Consider the following 25,654-nt stretch of genomic DNA (forward strand, 5'->3'; position numbering starts at 1 on the left):
GTACATATTTATAAAAAGCAGAGTTATACACAGATACTCCCCAGGTATCAGAGTTTTCATAAATATTTTTTATGTAAATAAAAGGTCATGTGCCTGGCTAGCAAACCTTGTAACAATGGGAGGTGTTGAAAACCTTGTTGCCCGTTAAATATTCAAACCTACAATGCTATTGTTACCTACTTTTAAATGTTGAAGTTGCATCTCATAAAACCTACCAGTGCTAGAGAAAAGAAAGGCACAGGACAAATCTTACAGATATTTCAGTCATCTAGCTTGCAAAGATGAAGATAACTGACAGTCTGATTTAAAATAAATGCAGTCAGATCGGGACCCTCCCACATGTGAATTTCCCCACAGCACCAACTTTTTTTGATTTCTGAAGAGACCTAGTTTTTCCTGGATGTGCCTTTCCTGGGTTGAGGTGCTCGAGGTAATTCAGGCTTGTCTTCCTAGTAATGTGAGGCTACATACATTGGGATAGTAAACTGGCTGTGGTAATGTGGAAATTTATTCCATGTCTTCAGAGCCAAATGGTAATGTTCCTAAATTATTTGCTGCTTTGCATTATTCAGAACATGGATCTTTTCCTCCAGGAGCTGGGCAACGTCTAAAGAAAGAGAGTACTTAGTATGGAGTTAGAAGAACTGATGTTCTAGTCTTATCTATAAAACCTATAAAATGAGGGGGTTGGTTACACTGTGATCTCTGAAGTTCTTCCCAGCTCCATGGTTAAACTGTAAGTGTTATGATTATCTTTGCCTTCCAGCTTCACCTAGCTTATTTCAGCTCTGGAAGTGTGCTTGGCTTCCTCCTTCAGCAGGGCATTTGTACATGCTGCTCCTTTTGCCTGGAAGCACTCAACTCCTACACATGCTTCAGTTCTCAGCCCAAGCCTCTCTTCCTCAGGGACACCCTCCCTGCCATCCTAATACCCTGTCTAAGCTGTCTTCCTTTATTAAATGCTAGCATGGAATATTATTTCTTGTCATCAGAGCACCAATCTCTGTGTAACCCTGTCCTTGTTTGTTGTCTTTTATGCTCACCGTGTATGCTGACTGTGTACCAGAGGGCCTGGCACTCAGTAAGGAATCATTAAATATCTATGGAATGAAAGATAACGAAGGAATGAGGAGAAGAACAAAGGTAAAAATTTATGAAGCTCTTGTCTTGTTCTTGTGCTGAGCCCACCTGCCTCCTCTAAAAAATGTGATGAGGACAGTATCAACCCTGTTTTACAGAACTGTGGTATGGAGGGTTTCATTACCATCCAGCATCTCTGCTAGTAAATGGAAGAGCCATGATTCAAACCTAGATTTTTTTTTTACCTTCAGAGACCACTTCAGAAGTTCTGTTTGCCATTTCTTTTAAATTTCTTGAAAGGAAAAATTAACACCTTTGTGTTCATCTGTGTGTGTGTGTGTGTGCTACAGAAGGAATGGGAATGGACACAAAGTTAGAGATAATTCTAAAAGCAGGACCAACCACAAGCCATTGTCAGTGCCTTAAAAAATATATATATATATTATTAATATATAATATATAATAATATATACATTTAAATATATATTTGGAGAAATACCTCTCAACAAGTGCTTACCTGTTCCCGTGGACATGGGATGCACAGAAGGCAAAGCTGTAGTGGAGGAGGGTGGGGTCAATCATGGCGCCATTTTCTGCCCGTTCAAGCAAGTCTCTGAGGTAGCAGAGATGTCGGTGACACCCTCGGACTCCGTTTCGGGCGCAATACTCATCTAGGACAAACACCTGGCCAGGACTGAACCAGCCCTGTTTGGGGAATAAAGGAAAGACTTTCTTTTAAATACAGGTTTTTGTTCTTGGTGGTGGGGTTTTTTTGTTTTTGTTTTTGGAGCTGCTTACAGTTGAGGTGACTGGAGAAAGGGGTTCAAAAATTGCCAGAGCCAATACCTTTTGATTTATTCTAAGTGCCAGCCACTGTGCTAACCCCCTTGTGTGTGCTGGCTGCTTGTTATTGTACCAGCCCTGAGAGGTAGGTCCTGTTATCCTGTTGGATGGGTGGGGAAAATCAATTTGAGGAAGGACATGGAATTTCCCTAGGATTTCCCTAGGATCCCAGAGCTTGTATGTGCTGGAGTCTGCAAATCAGAGAGCTTGATTCCAGAAACAGAATCTCACCTGCTGCTCTAACACTGAACCATATACCTTCCAAGAGCATTGGTGTGGGGACAGGGTGAAATCTTGGTTACTGATAAGAGGAAATAATAACATGAGGTCTTAGGTTGGTATCATGCTTTATACAAAGAACTCCACTTGAGCCCCATAGCAATCTCCTGAGGTGAGCAGGGTAGGTTTATCTCCCTCTAGATAAGGAAACTAGAGAGCAGGGCTGCTAAGTGACTCACAAATAATACAAAACACAAGCAGCATGGGCTTACTCAAAGTCTTCTGTTTTTCCTACTCTGAAGCATTAAGAAATATTAGGATTGGTCTACATAAATGCCAGGACTTCATTAATTCTTTCACTTTGAAAGGAAATCCTTTTTAAATTTAAAAATGAGGATCATGACACAACTTTGCAAAGGGAGCAACGAGACTAAGTTTTCAAATTGTGAACCAGACATGATTCAGGTAAACTCAGAGGTGCTTCTGGTGCCCTGGCTTAGCATCTTGTTTGATCCCCCCCACCCCCTGGCAATTATTTGTTTTCTTATTGTTTATTTGCTTGCTGTATGATCAGATGAAACTCTGCTATAAAAGAGAACCTTGATGGGATCTCTGATTCAGAGCAGATTGGGAAGCATGATAGCATAGAAATCACTGCCTCCATAATGCACTCAAAAAACCAGAAGCTCAGAAAGGCCAAGTGGCTTGCCACTCAAGGTCACCCATCAGCCAAGCCAGAAATCAAATTACTTCTTTTGGTTTTGGTACCTTTCAGAGGCAAAAAGGTACAGGTTTCCTTCACTATCTGAAAATGGAGTATTCTTACAAAACCTTTCATAAGCCAAAATGGTGTCAAGTGAAGAAGCAATCACCATTCCATAAAAGTGAAAATCCTCTTCAGATCTCTTTTGGTTATTGAAAACAAGTACTAATATAGGTCTTTTCGTAAAAGCTAAGTGGCATCAAGTGAACTTCTGGATAGTGATGGGGGTGGTGGCGGGGGGAGGGCAACCTGTAAACCGATTTAGGTTGGTACTTTGTAAGCTGGGAATTTAGAATTGTTTAAAATATAAATTTAATTTTATTTTGAGGGTCCTCTCTGAGTCTTGTGAATATCACTCCATCTTGGGAAAGAAAAGGCAAAAGGAGAAAGTGATGGCGCGTGTGAGTTGGGGGGAGGGCAGATACAGGCCACAGAAGCACAGAGAGAGAGGCCTCTGCAGTACTCTGATCTTGTATTAGTAATCTGGGGACTCTTCGATTGACAACATGCAGCTCAGCAATGCATCCAACGAAAGACGGCATCTTTCCTATTTCAAATTATAAGTTACTGCAGAGGGCGGGAGAGTAGTCGAGGCAGTGGGCTGCCCCTATAGGCAACTTCTTTGCCACTCCATCTGCTACCCCAAATGCTAAATCTTAGAAACAACACTGCTGTGAAAGATTAAAATATATTTTCTACGACTCAGATGACACCAAGTCTTTTGTAGATGCCAAAATAGCTGCTTTGAAAAGAGTTGAAGAAATATCAATTAGGAACTCAGTCGAAGACACAGAAAAATTTATGTATCCCTGCTGGTCGGTCTCCAAAACTAACTGAAAAAAAAAAAAAAAAAGATTGTAATAATGAGAAAATGAAATATATAGAGGCAGAAGATAAGGTCCTTTTAATTGCTGTTATTTTCTGAAATTTTGGTATATGATTAATAGATTACAGGTAGACAAAAGCAGAAGGAAACTATTTTATGGCATTTGTAATTAAGTTTGGATTTTGGAGCATCTTTTTAAGCCTATACATGATTAATAGGAGGCAAGTTTCAAAATTTCACTTCTGGTTTAATTTTTTATGCTAACTCTCCTTAGTGACTGAATTTCTTAGTGAAAAAGAAAATTGTTTTTAAAATGATGTGAAAAAAGTCTTGAAAATAATATATTTAAAACAAATTCCTCAAGAGAATAGGAATTAAGCTCAGCGGCATATTCTTACAACTTTCATGAATGCAATTTATAATTACATGAATAATCACATAATCATAAGAAACACATTTAAGAAAAATTGCCTTGCAATGCAAGGTAAGCTTTTTTTTTTTTTTTTAAAGTCAAAGTGAAGTGTTCCTTTCCAATTTGGCAAAGTTCAGACTCTTCTGATGAAGTGATTCTAAACCCGAGATCATCAATGAATGTTTTATGAGACGCAGGTTAATAAATTATTCCGTATATCCCGTTTCTGTATTTAAGACTATTTTATCTACTATTTTTAATTGTTTGGCTTCTGGTTACAGGAAAAAAAACAGAATTTAAAATAAAAAATAGTAAGAATAGATGTAGGAAATAGCCATGTCATTTAGAAAGGAAACAGATTTTCATTATATTTACATAAATGTCAATAATATGTTAACCTTGGTAAATTGCATAATATTGACAAAATATAGATATATTAACCTTAATCTTTAGAGTCAGGGCTGAGGCTTTTCCTCTGTGTAAAGTCATTTCATTATTTTCCCTCACCATTCCCATCTATAAAGTGGGATTAATATCATTTACCTTTAAGAAATGAAGTAACAATTTACGATTTGTAGAGGATATAAATGGGGTCTCTTGTAGGCTTCTGAATTTGATTAGCAGAAAGCCCAAAATCTATCATCAGGAATCCAATAAAGACAGAATTTTTAAAAAGACATAATAGTTGTCCCTTGAATTTAAGTTATTTAAATCTAGGCTTAGAACAGGATTTCAAGAAATGCTGATATTCTTGTTGGAGAGCTGGACTTCCAAAAGTCTAAAGCACCATAAAAAATTCTCCCAAAGGGTGAAAAATGCTTGGAATACTACGAAAAAATAGAAGCTATCCAAACAAACAAACAAACAAACAAACAAACCCAAACCAGTTTAGCTTATGAAAAGCTAAGTGAAGTTTATTTACAAATCATTTTAATTTTTGAAAAATAAACAAAAAGAACACATTCATTTCTGAGAAAGAAGCACGGGGGTCTTATCATCTGTGGAGGGGAGGGAGGGGGGAATCTTAAAGTCTAAGAAACCAAGGCAATTTTTACAAGTTTTCCATAAGCAGGTGCCAAACTCGATTACCCTCTTGGGAATATTTCTCATGTAGCAGCTGAAAAGGGGGAAGCTTAGCTAGGGAGGCTGGGGAATTGGATCTGTCTCTACTGATAACTTCCTCCCGCTCTGTCTTCTTTCTTTGGTAAGTAAAACTATCTCCACCCAGGAAATCAAGAACACATTTATAATTGTTAAAGGGGCTCTGTAATGGAGAAAAAGAGCTTCTGATAGAAAGGTAGAGAAATATTTTATTAAAAAAAAAAGTTATCAGGTTTAAATTGCTGTAGACTAAAGAATATACTTGCCAGGCAAGAATAGGAATCATTAAGTCTGTGATCCAAAGTAAGGCGTTGCACCATCTCAAAGAGGGAAGCGTGGTCAAAGTTACAGGGGTTGGAAGAGATAAATTCATCCATGCCATGTTTTTGAGCTCTATCTGCGTCTGTTCATTTATACATGTAGAGAGAGACACAATTTAGAGAAACACATCACATTTTCTTTGACATTTCAAATACACAGGAATTCACTAGGCATTATGAACGTTAGCTCTCCCCTCTACCACCCTGTTTCCTCCCACCAACATCCGCAAGATACACTTTTTACCTCCCATTGTCAACTTGCATCACTCACTGGTGAGTTTATTGCATTTAGGCAAAAATATATTGGCATCAACATGTTTATCAAATGATCACAACTCCAGTGCATTTATGTTGTTCTTTAAAAACTAAGCACACGACCGTAACTTCGCCTGCATTTCACTAAACACTGAAAGCAGATCGGATCTTTGCTTATAAAAGCCTATTTATCTTTTTTTAAATCTTTTTTTTAATAGATTCTGCCATTCCAGTGGTTATGTCTAGAGCAATTTCTCTACAATTATTGGGATTAGCTGGAAAAAGGGGTATGCTGATTTTCAGCAACGTGACAATATTTGTATCCTCCCCTTCCCCATCCCCATTGCCAATTTGGTTTCACAAAAGATTTGGGTCCCCACCCTCCAAAATTAAAAAAAAATAATAATAACAAAAGATTTTCCTTGAAACCTGGAGAATAAGTTAAATGGGAATTTAGTTTGTGATAGCCAAGGTCATTGCCTTATAGTATGCTTACAGTTAGCAAAGCTTATGAAATAGACGAACATATTTACTCAGCAAGGGCTATGATCTGCCATTTATTGTGAATTAATAGTCTCAATGTATTCACACTTTTTCTTACAGGGTGAAGACTACAAGCAAACCCTCCTAAGGGCTAACTAATTAATCTCAATATGTGTAACTAAAATACTCTATACTCAGTCGGCAAAGTAACTCAGAATTCAACTCAAGGGAGACCAAGCAAATCCCAAAGAGGTAGGAATGAAGATCCTAAGTATTAAGGGAATCAGCTCACTCCACCTCATATTTACTCACTCTCCTGATATGCAGACTGCAAAGAAAAAGAATCTATATCAAATTAAGCCAGAGTTAATTCTTCCTCTCGCATGCAGTATTCTACCAGAATACTGGGATCTGCCAGGGATCAGCGATGCTGTCTGGACAGGAAGAAAATCAATTTCTGACTTGAGAGGGTGTTTGGATATATTTCTATACATGGCCTTCATCCCAGGCAGTTTTTCCTCCCCTTCCATACTTAGGGTATGACTGAAAAATTGAGGTTTGGTAGCAGGGTGACATTATTGGTTTTGTGTATCCTTCAGACCTAAATCCCTGGTATGTCAAATTTTTGCTCTCTCACTGTTCAAGTTTTTATTTATTTTTATTTTTTTATTTTTTAAATATTTTACTTATTTATTTGACAGACAGAGATCACAAGTAGGCAGAGAGGAAGGCAGAGAGAGAGGAGGAAGCAGGCTCCCTGCCAAGTAGAGAGCCCAACACGGGGCTTGATCCCAGGACCCTGGGATCATGACCTGAGCCGAACGCAAAGGATTTAAACCACTGAGCCACCCAGGCACCCCTCACTGTTCAAGTTTTTAAATCTCTAGTCATTTTCTATAGAAGAAGCAAGTGGTCAATGTTTGAACAGGATGTGTTGTTTATGCCCTAGACACACAGAAGCAATGGTTTCCAGAAGACAAGTTGAAAAATGTGTATTTTAATAGCCAAATTGCTCCATTAAGATGATGCAACACAAGCTTTTGGAAGGGATCTCACATGTACGGGAATTATACTAGAAAGAAATCTCTTTGCTCCGTTAACTGCCTCGGGTTTGTCTTCAAGAAAGTGCTTTCAGATTCAGGTTAGGTGCTTTCTTTCTCTACGAGGATTTCTTTTGTTGGTTGTTTGGGCTCTAAGCTGGAGCCCAAAGTATTTCTCCTTTGACACAGGATGGTTAGGAAGAAAGGTGGCCACGAAGGTGATGCTGGGGAGGAAGCCTGCTGCTCCCAGACTGTCTGTGTGAGACTCCTCTGGCCCAAGGCACACGTCTTAAACCTGCTCCAACTTTAGCTCTGTGCCAGCAAGAGGGCACTCCTGCAGTCCAGGGGACACTCTCCAATCCATGGGACAGATTATGCCCGCTTCCCACCCTCCGGTCAGTCCCAGGTCCGTTGAGTTTGGGAAAAATAACAGTGGGACACACAAATTGCTCATCCTATTTCATCCTCATGAAAAGCCTCATCCACCTCGTGCCTCCCAATTTTAACAGATAGATGAGGCATTTTGGCTAGCACCAGCTTTTTGCTCTTGAATTTCTCAGAAGAGGCTTGCAAGCTGACAAATCGGCCCAGGCCTTACTTTGCCAGTTTGGCTCGCAATTTTATTGCTCTTCAATTACGATGGTGCAACCGGTCACTGAGCTCGGAGAGAAGGGGGCTCTTTCGTAGCTGTTAAAAATATGACACGTTTCAAGTCTCTTTTTCGTTATTTGTTGAACCTCTTGAAAAGTTTGCGGTGAACTATTTCGCCTTGCTGCCTGCCCACTCAGGAAATGGATCTGAAAAGACAACTTGGCTCCTCTGCGGGGACCTGGATACAGACCCACTCCCCGCCTCCCCGATGCATCACAATACAGCTTCACCGGGCTAATTCCTGGCGGAGAGTACATCTAAAGAACATTTTCTCTTTTACTTACGCTTTAAAAAAGCAGGCTTACGGAAAAATATGCTTAAAATCAGCCTGCTTTCCTTTTCAGAAAGCAACTCTGTCAACATAAAAATTCCTTTTTTCCTTCTTCCTTTCTTTCCTCCCTCTCTCTCGGTCCACATGTAGATGAGCCTGGGACTGCTTTATGAGATCTGGACTCTAGTTTGAGCTCTATTTTTAAATCAGCTGTGGGATGGTGGCTTGTTGCTCTCTCTGAGACTCAGTTTCCTTGGGTGTAAAATGAGCCGGATTTCCACTTTTCTTGGTGAGGTCACTGTCATTTAACCACCCTTAAGATTCCTTGCACAACTTCTGCATGCCTAAGATGGAGCTGAATGCAATGGGAATTTCCACCAGGTGTAACGAGCAGTCCCTGGATTTTGCTTAGACAAAATCATCATTTACTCAGATTTAGGCTCATTATCTTAATGGCTCCAACAACTCAGGAGTGCTTAAAAGGGGGATTGGCTCCCATGAAATCTTTGAGAATTTCACTGAGCTTATCTTCAGAAAAAGAAAGAGGAGTGGGGGGCCAGGGATGCTATTTGAAGGTGTCAGAGGAAGGGATCTGATTTTTAAACTCCATCCCAGCAGGGATATCTGTACTTTTGCTCTCTGCTGTATTCCCAGCACCTAGAAGGGTATACCTCAGTACCTGGAACACAGCAGACACTGGAGACATATGTGTTAAAATAATGAATTTATTTCATCAAAATAAATAAATTCACTACTTCAACAAATATTTTCTATTTCTTGATTTTATGAAATGTTGATATACTAAATTCAACACAAACAGTGTATTTGAGCTGGGATAGCAGGTGGTTAAGTAGGTGGGCTTGGGGGGGGGGTTCACAAAAACTGAATTCGAAGCCAGCCTTGTCATTACTAGGCATATGATATGAAGCAGGTCAGTTGACCGGTGTTTCTGAGTGTGATTTTCCTCCTATGTAAGCTGAGAATAGTGTTGAAGTCTCCCCTCAGAAGGTTACTGAGAGGTTCTGCTGAGTCGGACTTGTCAAGCACCTGGACACCTAACACATAGTAAGTACTCAATAAACCTTAGCTGTGAGCAAGTGGGCAGGTTTCTTAGTGCTCCCGAAGCCAGTTTGTTTAATGTTTTCAGCAAGCCAAGGATGTCTCTTCATTTATAGCTAATGTTAGTTACAGGTTGCTTCTTAAACCATATTGCTTCTAGGAAGCTGGGAGCATTCCCAGTCTCTCTGCTTTGTGCTTCTCCTCTGCCCCTGTACCACTAATTCCCACGTCCTGTCTCTGTGTTTTTGCTGGTTTATATTCCAATTTCTCAGTGGTCAGAACACCCACACACAGTTGAATCCCTTGATAGATAATATGTTCCTTGAGGGCAACTTTCTGATCTGTTCTTTCCCCTGCCGTCTCCCAGAGGAGCCAGGTCTTTAGGAGGTGTTTATTAACTGACTTTTTCTGACACTTCCATCCCAGGAAACTTCCCATTGACTTTATTAAGGAGTCACACACATGGGGATTCAGATGGCATCTTGCAAATCCAAAAGTGGTAACATGTGCTCTTCGGAGAAAAAAAAAATCTTATAGAAGGAAACAGAATTCTAGGTGCAGGTGTCTTTGGATACCATTCAGATTGTCTGCCTGTGTCTCCATACATGTCTAGGACCATATGCATTACATATGTTGTCTATTTTAAAATAAAACACTGCAGTGGTCCAGCTGTTCCAAATTCTGTTTCAAAGAACTTGTGGGTGCTTCCCAAGCAACACCATATAGTCATTCTTGCACGGCCTCAGTCTGTTCTTCTACATTGCGGAACATTACAAAATAGATGCTCCTTGCAACTCCATTCCCCCCCCACCCCGTACAAGCAATTGGAACTGATTGATGAAAGAAAAAGAAAATCTCAATGCTGACATTAGCAAGGGGAAAACAGCCCAAAGCAAAATATGAGAAAGTTACTTCCTGAATTCAGGACACCTTGGGATTGCTTCCTGTGCCAATGTTTGGCTTGTGTCAGTAGAATGAAAATGAATTTGAACACTAGGGTGAGCAAAACAGAATTAGGAGGGTAATGTGGCTGCTGAAGTCTCCAGTGATGTCTGGATTATCTCTGGCTTTGGGAAATGTATACCAATTCTCTTTTTCATTAATACATCTTCTTCTGCTTCTCCTTCTCCTTCTTAAGAAATTAAGGACTGACCACATTTTAAGAACTGACTTTAACCCTTACATTTTCCAGACTTGGTTGAATAGTTCCTAAGACTTCTTTGGTCTGCAAGAGCTCCAAATGTCCTAAAATTGGCTGTGTAATTTTATAGGCTCGGCAGGTAGGGCATAATTCAACACATCTTCCAAACAGTGCTACTTGTTTTACTTCTGGGGCTTAATTGCATAACAGTTCTGAAGTTCTGAATAACATGAGCACAGACAGGACTTCAGACTAACCTTGGATGAATAAAGTTGATATAGATACTTAACTACATTAAAAAACTTAAAGTCTTTTTAATGGTATCCATGACACAGAAACAGGTTGATGGACACAAAGGCTTATGGAAGGCAGGTACATTTTTGAGTGGAAGCTTATCAAAACTTTACCCCAAGTTTACTCAGAAACAATTTTGGTTTGGCACTTAAGGAATGTTGGGAAAGTACTGGTTTCTAAAGTGATATGATTTTGTGGATTTTATAACTCTCATTTCACCTACTTCATTCAAATTCAAGTGACCTCACTAATTGATGGCCCTACTAGTGATGTTATTCTTTAACTGATCATGATGTTTGGGTTTATTTCGTATGTGATATTCATTTCCTTTTTCTTCCTTACCATTGGAAACATATAATATTTTTCATGAACTCTTATCTTAATAACAAACATATTTATGTGATCTTATTTCTGATACAAAATGTTTTAGGTAAGTTTCCAATAAGGTCTACCAGACAAATATAATTTTCTTGGTGGGACTAATATAGCTTTCAAGTTTTCATTTTACTGAGATTTTCCTATTACTTTAATAGCTGAGGGAATGAGGACAATAGGTCAAATCTCTCTTTATATTTTGTAATATTACATTTTGAAACTTTTCATAGGCTAGGGAAAAAGAAATTATGCTGTTGAAAATAATTATGATTTTACCATTAATAAATTGTCTAAGAGAGGTTCCTTTCTCTAATGAATCCCTTTTATAATAAGCTAGAGGTGCCACTTTATCACTGAAAAGTGGAGCACAGTTATGGCTGTTGTGACTCCTGATGGATGCTAGAGGCAAGAGAATAGCTAATGTGACTCTAAAGTCATTGTGAACCCAAACTGCAAATTAAAAGGTGACTTTGTATCTTTCTTATATGGAAAATGTGTGCTTGTCATATCTGCTTGACAGTAGAAAAGTGAATGTATGGTTTGGACAATAACGAGCAATGACAGTAGTCAACCTCATCAGAAGACATGAAATAAAGAAATGACAATGATTGATGGCAGCTGGTTGTTTACAGATTTTTCTAGAAGAGTTTTTCTTGGCATGATCAAGTAACCAGGGGATGTTGAGCCCTGCCTGAGCTCTGCACAGCAAGCAAAAGATTGGTCCTCCTATGCCTGCTGCCCTTGAGAAACAGCTTAACTCCTTCATGGTCCCCTTGACTCAGTCAAGCTACTCGCACGGCCAAGAGACAATGGCTCCTTGGAAGCTATGAAGGGCCAAGTTGCATTCTGCAAAAATCTTGAATTTAAAACTACTATGGCAGTACACCCAAGGGGATAAATGTGATGTTTATTTCAAGTTAATTTTTATAATTCTTTATAAGACAGTTACTTTGAGTAAAATTCATAACAGAGATTTTGTCAATGATCTCAAAATGAGTAAGTAAATGATCTGTAATTTTTCCTGCTGTATTAATTACATTATCCATTAATTTACAGAGTACTCGATGATGACTTTACGTTCCCTGTGGCATGAGCAAAAATAAACTTTCTGTAGTTGGCTAATTAATAATGTATCTTACTGTAATTCACTATATGACGTGAGTGTGCTCAGCTGATGAGTGGAAAATACATTTAAAATGTGCCTGAAGTAGTTCACAAAGAAATGAGCCTTCATTTAACATGGACCACATAGATCATATCATGGTGTTTGGAAAATTTTCGACCTGATTTGGGGAGTCTATTTCTTTTTTAAAAAGTCATTTACTTTTGCAACAAGAAGGAAAATGATTTACAGTGTGGTTTGGGGTCATGCAAATTAATTTGATATTGAGTTAATTCTTTGATATTGCATTCCTGTAAGGTAGCAACTGCAAGTTGACAATACAAGAAGATACAGCAAAACTCTCATGAGATAAAACTACAGAAAGGAATAAAGACAAACAACTATTTGGAAATCTACTAGGATAGCGATGCGTTGTTGTGCAAATATATGTAAATTCACTCAGAACAGATTTCATTCAGTCATCTAATCACCCATTCTTTCTTTCATTCTTTAAAAAAAAAAAAAAGTATAGCAAAATCCTAAATTCCCGCTATATTCACATTCTGTGGTAAGCTTTTAAAATACCTCATCAGACATTCAAAGTAAAGTTAAATTAAGTATCTGCTTAAAGTGGTGAAAAAAATCTGTCTGCTAGCCAGGGGTACATTTATGCAAAACAAAAGAAAAAACAAAGAAAGGGGTAAAGAAAGCAAATTAAAGAAACAGAAAGAGTTAGAAGAAAGTACTATTATTAAATGGGCAGGAGGAATGATATGACCTACAATTTCTAAATCAGCATTCAGAATACTCAAGTACATATTTGCCTGCTCTCTTGACTGGTTTTTCTATTTCCTTCTAAGGTCATGTCTTCCCTCAATGTGTTGGGTTGACAGCTTTTCCCTACATGAATAAAGGAATTATAGATTCTCTTTCATTAGTAACTCAAATAGCGAAGAGAAAGGTTTTTCTAAGTTTTAAAGTTTCTTTTTTCTCTTATAGGTGAATTTTTAGAAAAATTAATACCAATATAAATGACGTCCCAAAAGCTTTGGTTATCTTGGTGGTTGGAGAAGTAGCAGGGAGACATTCAAGACCAGAGGTCCAAACCCTCCATAGTATTGTGAGATTTGAATTTGAAGCTTCTGTGAAAAAGCTACATGGATTCAATCATGTCCTTTGTGTGTGGTGGTCTCGTGTATTATAGCTTGCCTTTCAAAATTAACCCTTTATTGGGTCTTACTTAGATCACACCCTCAAGTCAGGTAGAAGGAACTCTTTAGTGTTCAAATAATGCATTTACTTTATTGACTGTATTCTGCAGTTTCTTAAAATCTTATTTAATTAACATCTTTGGGTGCCCTACCCCACCTTTCTATTTGTTAAGTTATCCATGGTTACCACCCCACAGGTACAGCTGACAATTCTCATCTTTGGAATGGGAGAGGAAAAACAACACATTATCAGAGTGCAAAATGATCTGTTTTCAGGCATTAAGCAGTCAGGTAGCTGTGAATTCCATGAAACAAAGGCATCATTGGCCATTTTGTTGTGATGCTAATTAATATTCTTGGAATGAAAAAAAATTAGGAGATGTTAATGGTTGGCTTTACTCAGAGGATCATTTGATGCCAATATGAAAGCCAAGGAGAGGAGGCAATTATGCACACATCACATGCATCCTAGTTCCAGTATGGAAGCTTACATTTCAAACCTAAGGTCAGGAAAATAACATGAAAAGTTTTACTACAAAGTCTAGACATGAGGGAGATTTAAGAGGAGAGGGAGGAAGCACATTGCAGGTGTCAGATAATCTAGTCTGATTATCTGAGCTGTGCTAGCTATAGGGGAACACTTACCCTTCAGTCCAGCTAGAAGTTAGCAGGGTAAGAAGGAACAAACCAGAATAACATAAAGACTAGCAACAAGGCTCAGGAAAGCAGACAGGAGTTCTAACCTAGCAGCTAAAGTTCTTGGGTTTGAGCAAAGATTGAACAAGAAAACTTAAATGAAACAAAACAAAACAAAAACCAAAATCAACCACCCCCTCCCAAACCAACAGTAACCAAGACCCCGCTAACTGTTGAAGACTGTTTGGGTGGTAGCAAAAATAGAACAGTTCTGAAAAACATCCGACTTTGGGGATGTATGATGTGATTAACAGTTATTAGTTGAGAAACAGACATTAAAATGAGACTCATCGCAAATGATATATCAAGTAATCATTGACCAAAGAGTAAAGCTTAAAATACCCCCTCCCCCGACTCTGAATGAGAACCAAGGTACTGGTTTTTACTGTTCCTCTAACACAGACTGGACAGGAATCTGGTGTCTCGATGAGAGGCCACTTGGCATAATAAATTGTGGCAACACTCAACAACAAATTTGAACATAGTTTCCAAGGTGAGCGACATTGGCCTTAAAAATTGGAAAATTGTAAATATTTGTTTAAAAACGTTGTACAGCTAGCCACTGACTCAATTTTTTTCAAGTTTCAACCAAAATAAAAAGAGAAAAATTAAATCAACAACAACACACACCAAAGAAACCACAAAAGAACAAAAAAGTTTTAAGGTTTGGTGGAACCCTCCCCAAATCATTGTAGAGTCACATACAAACTAATGAATAGCAGGATCTATTTTTTCGGTTTTTACAATTCCATATAAATACTCCACTCCACTCAGACGTGTCTTTTCATTTTGAAAATTGCAAAAAATAAAACTGCACCCAGAAGTCTGTCAAACTGAATTGAGAAAGACCCAAATAAACTCATAATTACTCCCGAGCTTCCCAAACTGTAAAAATGTTCCATTCTCAAGTTTCCCCTTGAGCAGACAGCGACATGACAAGACTGGAGTGTTTATTTTTCTCTACCCAAGAAACCTCTCCCATTTTTCTGTAGTTTCTCTTTGCCAACTAAGACTAATAAAGTGATTATAAAAGTTATTAACTCATTGAAACGTTGTTCTTAAAAGTCATTCACTTGCAAGAATGGCAAAGACTTTGAACAAATATTCGAAACAAGGATTTGATGAAATATGTACAGAACTAAGTATTTAACAATGACCCTTACCTTTTGGAAGTCAAGGAAACCTTTTTAAAATGCAATACTTGACTGTGTTTACTCTTTGTGTTACAGAACCTGTGACTGAATGTTTATGATAAGACAATACAGGCTGAGAAACAACTATCAGTGAAGGATCAACGTTTGCTGTTTATTACTACGTTGTGATTGTTTTCATTTTTCTAGAACCTTGCTTTGTTGTGCCAGGTGACCAATATGTCCCAGTTTGCCCAGGACCAAGGAGTTTCTGAAGACACAGAACTTTTAGTGCTAAAACCAAGGAATTTGCCAGCAAATCTGGATAAGGTGGTAACTCTAAGTATGAATCAACCCTGTAAGTTTGACTGTTACTCACAAATGAGGCCTGATCTGTTTAATAAGGATGGTTTGAATTTAATAAATTAAGTGCAGCTGTAAAGTAATTGTGATATAACCACAATTCTGTAGTAGATCCCACTAAAAATGTGGATATGCTCTTTAACTCGCAGCCAGTTTTTGGTTTTTATGCATCATTAACTGAGCGACCCCTGGATCTTTATCATTGGTTTTATATACATCTAACTCCAAATGATCAAGTGCAGAAGGATGGGTTGGTTCAAATTCTGACTGGATTCCCCAGCTAAATTATGGGAACAGAAGGCTCATTTGCTGGTACTCTTGTTGCAGTTTTTAAGTGACTTAACTAGCAATAGACAGAATCTAGAGTGGTATTGAGCCTCTGTTTCAGGAATAGTCAAGTAACTGGGTTCAACATTATTGGACTGAAGCTCTGGGTAAGGACTGTCATTTATTATGGAGTCAGTGGTGTACAGTTGTGCAGATCAGGCACTGCACAACTTAATAGGCACCACTCACATTTTTGCCTGCATGAAAAGTGACTAATGAAGTGCATAGTCTGCATGGATGAAAGTGGTAGCTTTTTTCTTGTAAAACTTGGTAGGTGTGGTAGGGCCTTGCATTCTTCAGAGAATCCTTGTTCCTCAGCAGTGATTGAGACAAGAGAAGGTGGTTCCACCACCAGATCCTGACAAATTTCAGAGGCATGGATTATCTTACTTTCTCACTCATCCCTCAGTCTACCTCTCATGCTCTCTAGGGATATTACCTACTTCCCAAATTCTAACCCTTAGAATTTTGCTTTGGAGGCCCCATTTAATACAAGTTCCTTATGTCAACTAGGGTGGCAAAATACATCAAGCTGACACGCTCTCAATTAAATCTTCCTGCTGATGCCTTGCATTCAGCACTCTAATTTCATTGCTGAATGAATCCTATCCACAGAGGGAAATCTATAAGGGCCCCTGTGTATTGCCATAAGGAGACACCTATACCCTGCTTACAATCTTCTTCAATGATCTTCTTTTTTTTAAAAATAAATGTTTGGTTTCCATTTAATTTTACTCCTCAATTCCATCTTCTTTCCTATACTAGTGAGGAAGAAGTGAGATTAATCACAAATGAAGTAGTAATTTTTTTATCTGGTGAGGTGATAGAACAAAAACACTGAAGGTAAGGTGAAATGACTTCAGAAGAAATTGAGAATCTTTGGAAACAACTAGTATTTTCCAAATACCACCTGAGATACCTGTTCTAAGAGGTTGATTTAGATGGTGATTATAATTCATAATTTCTCCCCCTGATGTACAGATAATTTCATAGGATGTATTGCTTCTAAATTTATTAAAATGGAGACTCTCAGGCAAGGTGAAAGAATGAATTCCATCACAAAGTGATTTTTAAAACAAACAAATATTGGGGTATGCTTTATATCAACTCATGACTAAACCAAGAGAAAGAGGTGTTGCCTTCTCTCTTTATTGGTCTCAAGTAAACCTAAGTGTCCCAAATGTTAGAGAAAGCAAGAAGAATGTGGAGAAGTTGGTGGTGGTTATGGTCAGCAGGGCTGTCCTTTACCCCAAGTCAACCTCCTCCTCCTTCTTTTAGGATTTTCTGCATGGAAACCCATGGTGATTGTGTGATTATCTACAATGTTCCACACGGAATGCACCTTCCTTTAAGAAGCCATTAGTACTGGACAGGAATTTCTGGGAGCACCCGATGGAGAGTATTTCTCCTCCAAAAAACTGTTTTCCCATAAGCAAGGGAGTTACACGGTTTAAGAACATAGTCTTTTTAGAAATGGACACGGCAGTGGAATCCACTGGAGAGAGAGAATTCACCTCTATTTAGTTGTGTTGCTGCAAAAATCATCTGAATCATGTGTACATTTTGTTTGAGAGGGACAGAGAAAGACCATGTAGAAGCACTGGCGTAAAACATGAAGGTTCTGCCATGGGCTTTTGCACTTGCTTCTGCACCTGGTACAGTTCTCTTTTCTAAGGTATGTGTGGAGCTGACTTCCTATCATTTGGACTTAAGTTCAGATCATCTCTCTCCACCCAGTCGCCACCGCATTACATTCTTCAAAGTTTCCAACATCTACAACTATCTTATTTGTTTTTTGATTTATGTGCTGGCTAGACACCCCCATGGGGATGGAGGTATCCCACACATGGGGATGGAGATATCCTGAAATCTGGGGATTTTGTCTGTCTTCCTCATCTGTATGTCTCATCAACTAGACAGTTGTCTCTGTAAACCAGACTGAGGGGGGCCCAGGCACAAGTAAGAAATCATCATATGATTGCTAAAAATGACTTGTACCTGAGTGACCCCTAACTAACTTGATATTCAGGGTAAGAGGGAAGTCTCTGGTTAGGGTTAATGTTTGTAACTAAAATGAATTACTTTATTTGGTGCTGTATGCTTCCGCTTCCTTTGCTTTAATAACCGCCTCCAAGCATATGCCAGATTTCACCTTGCCTCGTGTATCAGAAGTGTTGGGAGAGGGAAAAAAAAAAAACCCAAAAAACAAAATTAAAAAAAAAAAAAAAAAAAAAACACCTATTCCAGATAGCAAAAAGTCATAGCAAAGGAGCAAGAAATTAAAATGGAGGTAATGGGAAAAGAAGCTGGAAAATGAAACAGGGCTGTTTAAAGAGATGGTTTAATTTTTGGGTCCTGGTGTATTTGCTTAGAATGGGATTTTAGGTACCATTTTTTTTTGTTGTTGTTTTTTGTTTTTTTTTCCACTGCATGTGATAATGTCATCATTTATTTTTAAATGGTTCTAAGTTGCAGATTTAAATTTACTTCATATCAAGCCCTATTTTAAAATTACTTTTAATAGGAAGAAATGAGTCAAGGACATACATAACCTACTATATTTGACGGACTCAAACAAATAAAAGTCTGGCTGTGAATTCCAAACTCTCACCAAAACAAAGAGATAAAAATCCACCTAAAATATATTTTCCTCTGTTTAGTCCTTGGGGGGAAATGTCAAGTATTGCACTTTAAAATCACTTTCATCTAACATTTTGGTCCCAACTTCTTCCTCCCCACACAACCGAATTCATCTTTTTTTTTTTTTTTTTTTTTTAATGAATCCTTAACACAAAGCAACTAGATTTCTAATTCAACTTTGGAAAATTTACTTTCCTCTACAGAGCTATTTTTAACAAATGGCATATTTACTTACAAAATTGGGAGATGGGGGCGTCCAACTGAGGTACGTTTCCTCCTTTAGCGTTGAGCTTCTGGACTTGGGTTGGGGGCACAGGCTTGTGGGACTGCCCAGTGGCCCGATACATGGCTTGGACCCACAAGATGCGATCTTGCTCATCATCACTTGCAAATATCACGGTGTCTCCTTCTTTGACTGCATTGAAGAAGGCTCGGCCACCCTCTAAACCTGGAATACAGGAAATAAACACTTCTAAACTGAGTTGCCATGTTCTCAGCAGAACCAAGCCCTGAAGAAGGCCATTTCTGTTGCTCTTCCGTGGGCCAGAGAAGGGAGGAGCAATTTATCTGACTCTAAGATGGGAAGTCTGATGCCCATTTGGCCAGAGTGAAGCCCTAATGTTAGACACACATTCTGAGACTGGCTCTTATCTTTGGCTTTGGCTGGGGACAGGAGTGTCAAGTAGGCTGCCTACTAGTTGGGTAGATATCTGCCTATAAGCACACTATTATTTTTCTTCATCTTTGAAAACAAACAAACCACCACTACCACCAACAGAAACATCTCTTGACACCCTCCCCACACCCCCAGGGCCTTCAGCTATGGTTCTACCATTATTCTCTTTACAAGACAAGGAGAATCTCTACCAGGACTTCTTAAAATTTTAGTGCCCATGTGAACCCCAGGAGCATCTTATTGGAATGCAGTTTCTAACTTGGTAGGTCTGGGATAGAAGCCCGAGAACCTGCATTTCTAACAAGCTCCCAGAGGATGCAGATGGTACTGGTCTAAGGACCACACTTAGAGTAACAAGAGTCTCTCTCCTCCTAGTCTGCCCTAAAGCTTCTCCAATCAGGCTGCTGCCCCCATGGAAACTTGTCAATGTTGTTAGTGACTTCCACAATGCTGAATCCAAAGGTCAGTTCAGAGTCAACATTTAATTTGATTCATGAACCTACCCACAGCATGACACTTGATTCTCTTTGAAACACTTCCTTCACTTGGTTCTAGGTCACCCAGTTTCCCCCTCCCTCCCTAGTGGGTGCTTGTCTATCTTGTTTGCTGGCTTCTTTTCCTCCTCCTGACTGTTAAATGTTGTAGCATCCTGGTGTGTCCCTGGACCTCCTCTCTTCCTCAGTGAGGCCACCCAGTCTCAAATGCCATGAATCTCCTTATAGTCCCTACATTTCTATCTCTATCCTGGACCTCTCTGGTGAACTGCAGAGCTGAACCTCTAGTGGTTTCCCTGATTTCTTCACATGGATATCTGATAGGCCCTCTAAGCTCATCTTATCTAATAATGAACTCCTGGTCTTTCTCCCAAACTCCTCTCCACCTCAGTAAAGCTGAGCTTGTCCCTCTAACTGCTCAAGCCCTCAACCTTGGGGTCCTTTTGGACTCCTCACTTTCTCTCATTACCCACTGGAATTTCTCTCACTACCCAGTGGAGTTCTGATGGCTCTACCTTCAGAACATACTGCCAGATCTGAACCCTACTTTCATCTCTAGTGCTTCCTGAATGTAGTCATGCTCATCTCTCACATGGACTATTTTAATGGTCTGCTCTCTTATCTGCCCTGCCTCATCCTCACTCCCTAAAGTCAATTCTCAATGGCAGCTGAAGTAATGAGTTTAGCAGGAGTCCAGTCATGTCACTCCTCTGGTCAAAACGTATCAGTCGTTTCTTACTTCACTCAGAGGAAAAGTCTAGGTTCTGACAAGGCCTGTAAGGCTCCATGGATCAACCCACCACTACTCCTACCCTTGTCTCCTCCTATTTTCTCCTTAGTGCACAGACACGCATACTTCCCCGTAGCCACATTAATCTCTTGGTGTTCCTTGAACACTCCAGGTACATTCTCACCTTGAGACTTTGACACTTGCTGTTTCCCATGTCTAGAATATGCTTCCTCCAGATATCTGCATGATTCGCATCATCACTTTCATATCTTTGCTCAAACATCGCATTCTGTCGAGTCCCTCCCTGACTTTTACCCCTCAGTTGCCATCCCTCCTATCTTGCTTATTACCTTCTAACAAGTAATAATTTACTTAACCTCATAAGGACAGGGAGTTTTTGTCTGTTTTGTCACTGCTGTATCCCTAGTACCTAGAATAGTGCATGGCATATAGCAGGTGTTCAGCAAATACTTGTGGAATGAATGAATGCTCCACAGACTTTTTTCCACAGGCAGCTCTCAAGGTTAAAATTTATAGAGAGGTAGGTGAAAGCCCCTTTGGGTTCAGGCCAAAGCAACATTGTCTGTCAACATATTCCAAAAGTTTTCATTTTAGGGTCACTGAGTATTCTCTGGCTGGAAATAAAGCATCCTATCTTCATCAGGTTCCTTATCATCCTCCCAATTATCAGTTTAACAATGAGAGGAGAATGAGCAGAGTGAATAGCACCCTCAAATTTCCAACAAGGCCCTGTCACTAGCTGGCTTGACATTTGGCATTGGAAAAGATTTCTGGTGACACTAAGACTTCTCCACGGTGCTGATAATGTTAATGCAGACGTCTATTCCATAGAGTGGGTGCATGCTGGGAATTCTGCCCTTAGAGTTGCCAGGGACTATAGAACAATCAACAGCTACTTCTTCATGTGGAGAGCTTAGTGCTATAGCACTTTTAACAAAAGCTTTTTGGTAGTTAGGATTATGAGAGAGTGTTTTGCCTAATTCCTTATGGAGGGTTTTTAAACGTGTGGTTTGGATAGGATGATATATAGTTAGCAAGTAGGGAAAACCTGACGAGATGCATGAGAAAAAGGTAAATCTGGAAGGGAAAGGAAGAAGAGCTTTGAGGGAATGCTCTAAGTCCTGAAAAACGAACACGAAGGAGCTAAAAGGAAAAGTGAGTCAACAGACCCTCTGTAGCCTAGCCTCATGGTAACTTTTGGGATAAATCACTTTGACACCGTCAGAGAATGGCAGGCTTGCCATCACTGGAGGCGATTGCCCCTGCCCCACTCCCCACTCTCCAGGCTTCCCCGGGGGGTGGGGATGCTGTCTTCCAGGAGCTACAGTCAGAATAGGTTCACAGGGCTGCTCTGGAGAGTGGAGAGGTAGAGGTAGAAAGATACTAAGCAGTTTTCAGATTTTTAGTTGATCCTCCCAACGACACTATGAAGTAAGTACTATTATTCCCACTTTATAACTGAGGAAACAAGCACAGAGAAGGCTATGACTAGCCAATGAAGACAAAGCAGGGCTGTAAGCATCGGAACTGGGCTTCTAACCCCATTGTCTGTCTCTGGAACTGATAACTGGACCCTTGTGCTGTCCAGCTGCAAAGCTGAAGAGCGTGCCCTGGTGCACGGTGAAAGCACTCAGAATTATTCGTTAACAGAATGACGCCTAATTGTGACATGAGTGGGGCGCAAGGAGAAATATGTAAAGCGGCAGAAGCCGGGGCAATGACAACCGCAGAGAGCAACAGAGCTGTTCCAGACAGCGTGGGAGAACAAGGGCACACCAGTGAAAGCAAGGAGGGAGCAGAGCACTGCTGCTGAAAGAAAACCAAGGGAGGAGAAGGTGAAGTGAACATCGACACATGCTCTGAGGCAGCCAACGTTTCGCCAGGGCAGCAACTCCCGGGGACTGGATCTATAGACAGTGATGTATGACAGGGCGCCGGCTCCTCATGGAGCACGTGGAGCACAGCCCCACAGGTACCGACCTGTCAAGCCCAAGGCAACGTGTCTGTGGAAGGACAGAGGCAGACCAGGCAGGGAGTGGTGGCCGGCTCCCTGAGGGGCTGAGGGGTGTGGGGACTGCTGTTCCAGCAACCGACTTGGATGGACACAGGCTCTTTAGGCTGGGAATGCTGTGTAAGATTTAATGCAGTTGTTTAAATTGTGCCATTGGATTATTCTGAACATCCTTTCATTTAGACTGAATGACTGAGTCTGATAGGACCGGAGAGATTACTGTATACTCTCTGAAACACACATCCAGGGAAACACACCCAGGGAAAGAGAAGCACTTTCATTTTTAGCTTAAAATGAGTAGCCTGGATGGAAAATTCATATACAATTATTTACTGATTCCCCAAATTAATATTTCAAAGATTCTAAGCAGGTAGGGTTGATTTGGCTCACAGGCTTGTGTTTGGGCATCCGCTTCGATCCAAGGCTGCTACATAGGCTAGAACATGCACGCCTGCAAGGCTATCTCGCCCATAAACAATCTCCCCCTGTTGGTTCCACTGATAACCTGCAGAAGGTAAGAGCAGGAGGGACTCAGAGGTCCTTCTCTGTGTGCACACTCACCTGTCAGGGAGAGGTTGAGGAGATTTTTGAATCTCTGAGGGCAGTGGCTAAATTGTGCATGATTTCCATCTCCAGCTGGCAAACTTGACTGTGCATAGGAATCCTCGACAGTGTTTATTTAAATATGAGGATTCTGCCCTCCTCCCTTCTGGCTCATAGGTTAGGAGTGGGAACCAGGAGTTAAAGCACTCTTTCGATAAGTCTGAGCTAGACTTCTTATGACACCTGGGAGTATTTAAATCTCCATTTTCAATCAAATATTATGAAATAAATAGGACTTGGCACATGGAAAGGCGGAAAAGAAGTTGCTTATTATTCTCAAGAACACAATCAATTTACTTTCCATTGACATCTTTGGTAAAGGAATTTATAAACTATATCCCATGGGGTCGATGTGGAAAAAAGAAGAGAAGCTTTCCTAATATATGTGCACAGTTAACTTTCTCATGTATGTAGAACAGCTTTCTCTCTGAACCTACCCGCTCCACTGTGGGAAGAGAATTCTGCCTTCCCATGATAAAACAACAATTCTTGTTTCGCTGTAGCAGTACACGTAGCAATGGATTGCTATATAAGAATGATGTGGGCTAGACCCTGAGTTCCAGCGCTTTTTTCTTTTTTTTCAAAACAGGAAGATAATCCTGGTCCTATCTCCTGGGTGGGATTGTGGTCAGGTTCAAATATGCAATCATGTAGGGGAAAGGAGCTAAAAATGGCTGAGAAGAAATTACTGTCAAGAGACGCTATCTCTTTTCCTTCTCACGTGGGCCCTTTTGCCTCCCCCTTTAAAATGCAGGTCTTTGGGGGAGTTGGAATTTATTTTTTCTGAAGGGAACCCAATGGTTTGAGAAGAATGCAGACTATCACAGGAACCTGTGCAGACTGATTTCTTAATGCACATCCTTTCAATAAGATGTTGCACGGAATTGTTTTGAACTCGTAGGCTCTATTCAGTATGAAGGATTTCCAGGCAGAGCCTTTAATTCTTGCCTTAAGTGGTCAGCTCTGTATCATGCTCCGGCTGGAAGCAAATTACCAAGGGAAGAGGTGGGGGCTGGTCCTGATCACTCAGAGTTGGGGCTCTGAAGGGGCTCATTTTCCTAAGCAGCCTGGCCCCAGGGCCTTCCCTGCCACACCTTTTCAGGTTAACATTCCATCTTTTCTCAAACTCTGTTTTTCTTTTATGTGTATTTTGTTGCATGTGGAAGAGCAATATGGGAGTAGAAAAAAAGGTTTTGGGCCAAATAATGCAGTATGGTTGGAAATGCTTCCCTTGTGCGGATTTGGCATAAAAATAAACTTCTCTGGGAGAGGGCTGTTGGTGCTTGTTGTTCATTAATATGCTGAAATGATTTCGCACCCCCCCTCCATTTTGAAGGTTCTTTGAGGCTGATTTTTATTCAGTTTTTTTCCCCGGGAAAAAGATAAAATGGGTGGGGGGAAGAGGTGTGAGGGGGCAGGATGTAAAACTTATGAGAAATACTACCATTTGTGTGGTTCTTTTAGTTACATAAGGCTTAGGATCTTGGATGTCTATGCTTGGGGATTGGTGTCTTCTCAGGAAAGAAGACATTTAGGGAGAGCTTTCTTTCCAAGTGCCGTCAGCTGACCTTGACCTGTAGTTAGCAGATACGGATGTGCAGGACAGGCTCACTTAGACACAGAGACACGATTCCTGCCAAGCCCACACGTCCCTGGTGAAAAACCACACACGCTAACATACACATGTGCACACAGTTCTTAGTGTACATGTAAGACTCCTCCTTCAGTCATTCCTTTTTTAGCATTTGATGGGGGGTACCTATTTGTTGTGGACCCAGCTAGGTGAAAGAAAAATGTATTACGTTTTCTTTTTGGTTTTACGAGGATCCCTTGAGTCAAACCAAAGCCCTTGATTGGGATGGCATTTACTGAACCAGGATGGAAACTCTGTAAGACCAGGGGCTATGGCTGTCCCAGTCCCCTGTGAAACCTAGTCACTCAGCTTAGTGCCTAGCATGGAGGAAGTACACAGGAAATATTAGCTGACCCATGATTTGTGTCAGGGGAGAGTTCTGGGGAGTTCATAGCCTAGAGGGTGGGTGGGTACCTGGCTGGGGATCAGTGTAGTCCACAGTGTAGCCATCCAGTTGTAGAAGTTCCTGAGGCTCCGCTTTTTTCTCCCGATAACTGCACATGGCAAATGTGTACTGACTGACCTGGGAAGGAAAAGCACAGATGGTAAAATTGTTCTCTTATGGCCCATCTTCCCTGAAGAAATCTTCTCCAGTCAACCACGTCCTTGTCCCTGAGGCCCTGTACTTGGCAGCTGGGATCCAACTCCATTTTGCTACCTCCCAGCTGTGTGACTTAGCGTAAGTTACTTAGCCTCTCTGGTTCTTTAGACCCTCCTGTGTAGACTGGATACAATCTGAGAACTGACCTCCTCACTGGCATATTGTGAGAACTGAATGAGTTCACATGTGCCATGCACTTGGGATTTGTTCCTGGCACTAAGCGCTTGATAAAAGCTACTTGCAGTTATGATTGCTGTTTGTTATTTTAATTGGCTAAGCTATT

The 25,654-nt window shown here is 40.3% G+C and overlaps 1 protein-coding gene across 1 annotated transcript in view; it reads right to left on the reverse strand.

The window, feature by feature from the left end:
• CADPS (calcium dependent secretion activator) overlaps window positions 1-25,654 on the reverse strand; it is a 472,322-nt gene that overhangs the window by 135,321 nt on the left and 311,347 nt on the right. Inside the window, 4 exon segments of the mRNA XM_059390086.1 lie at window positions 1,598-1,785; window positions 5,511-5,647; window positions 18,838-19,050; window positions 25,185-25,293. Of these exon segments, the coding sequence (XP_059246069.1) occupies window positions 1,598-1,785; window positions 5,511-5,647; window positions 18,838-19,050; window positions 25,185-25,293 (647 nt within the window).

Source organism: Mustela nigripes, chromosome 2 (assembly GCF_022355385.1).
Source record: "Mustela nigripes isolate SB6536 chromosome 2, MUSNIG.SB6536, whole genome shotgun sequence".
NCBI lineage: Eukaryota > Metazoa > Chordata > Mammalia > Carnivora > Mustelidae > Mustela > Mustela nigripes.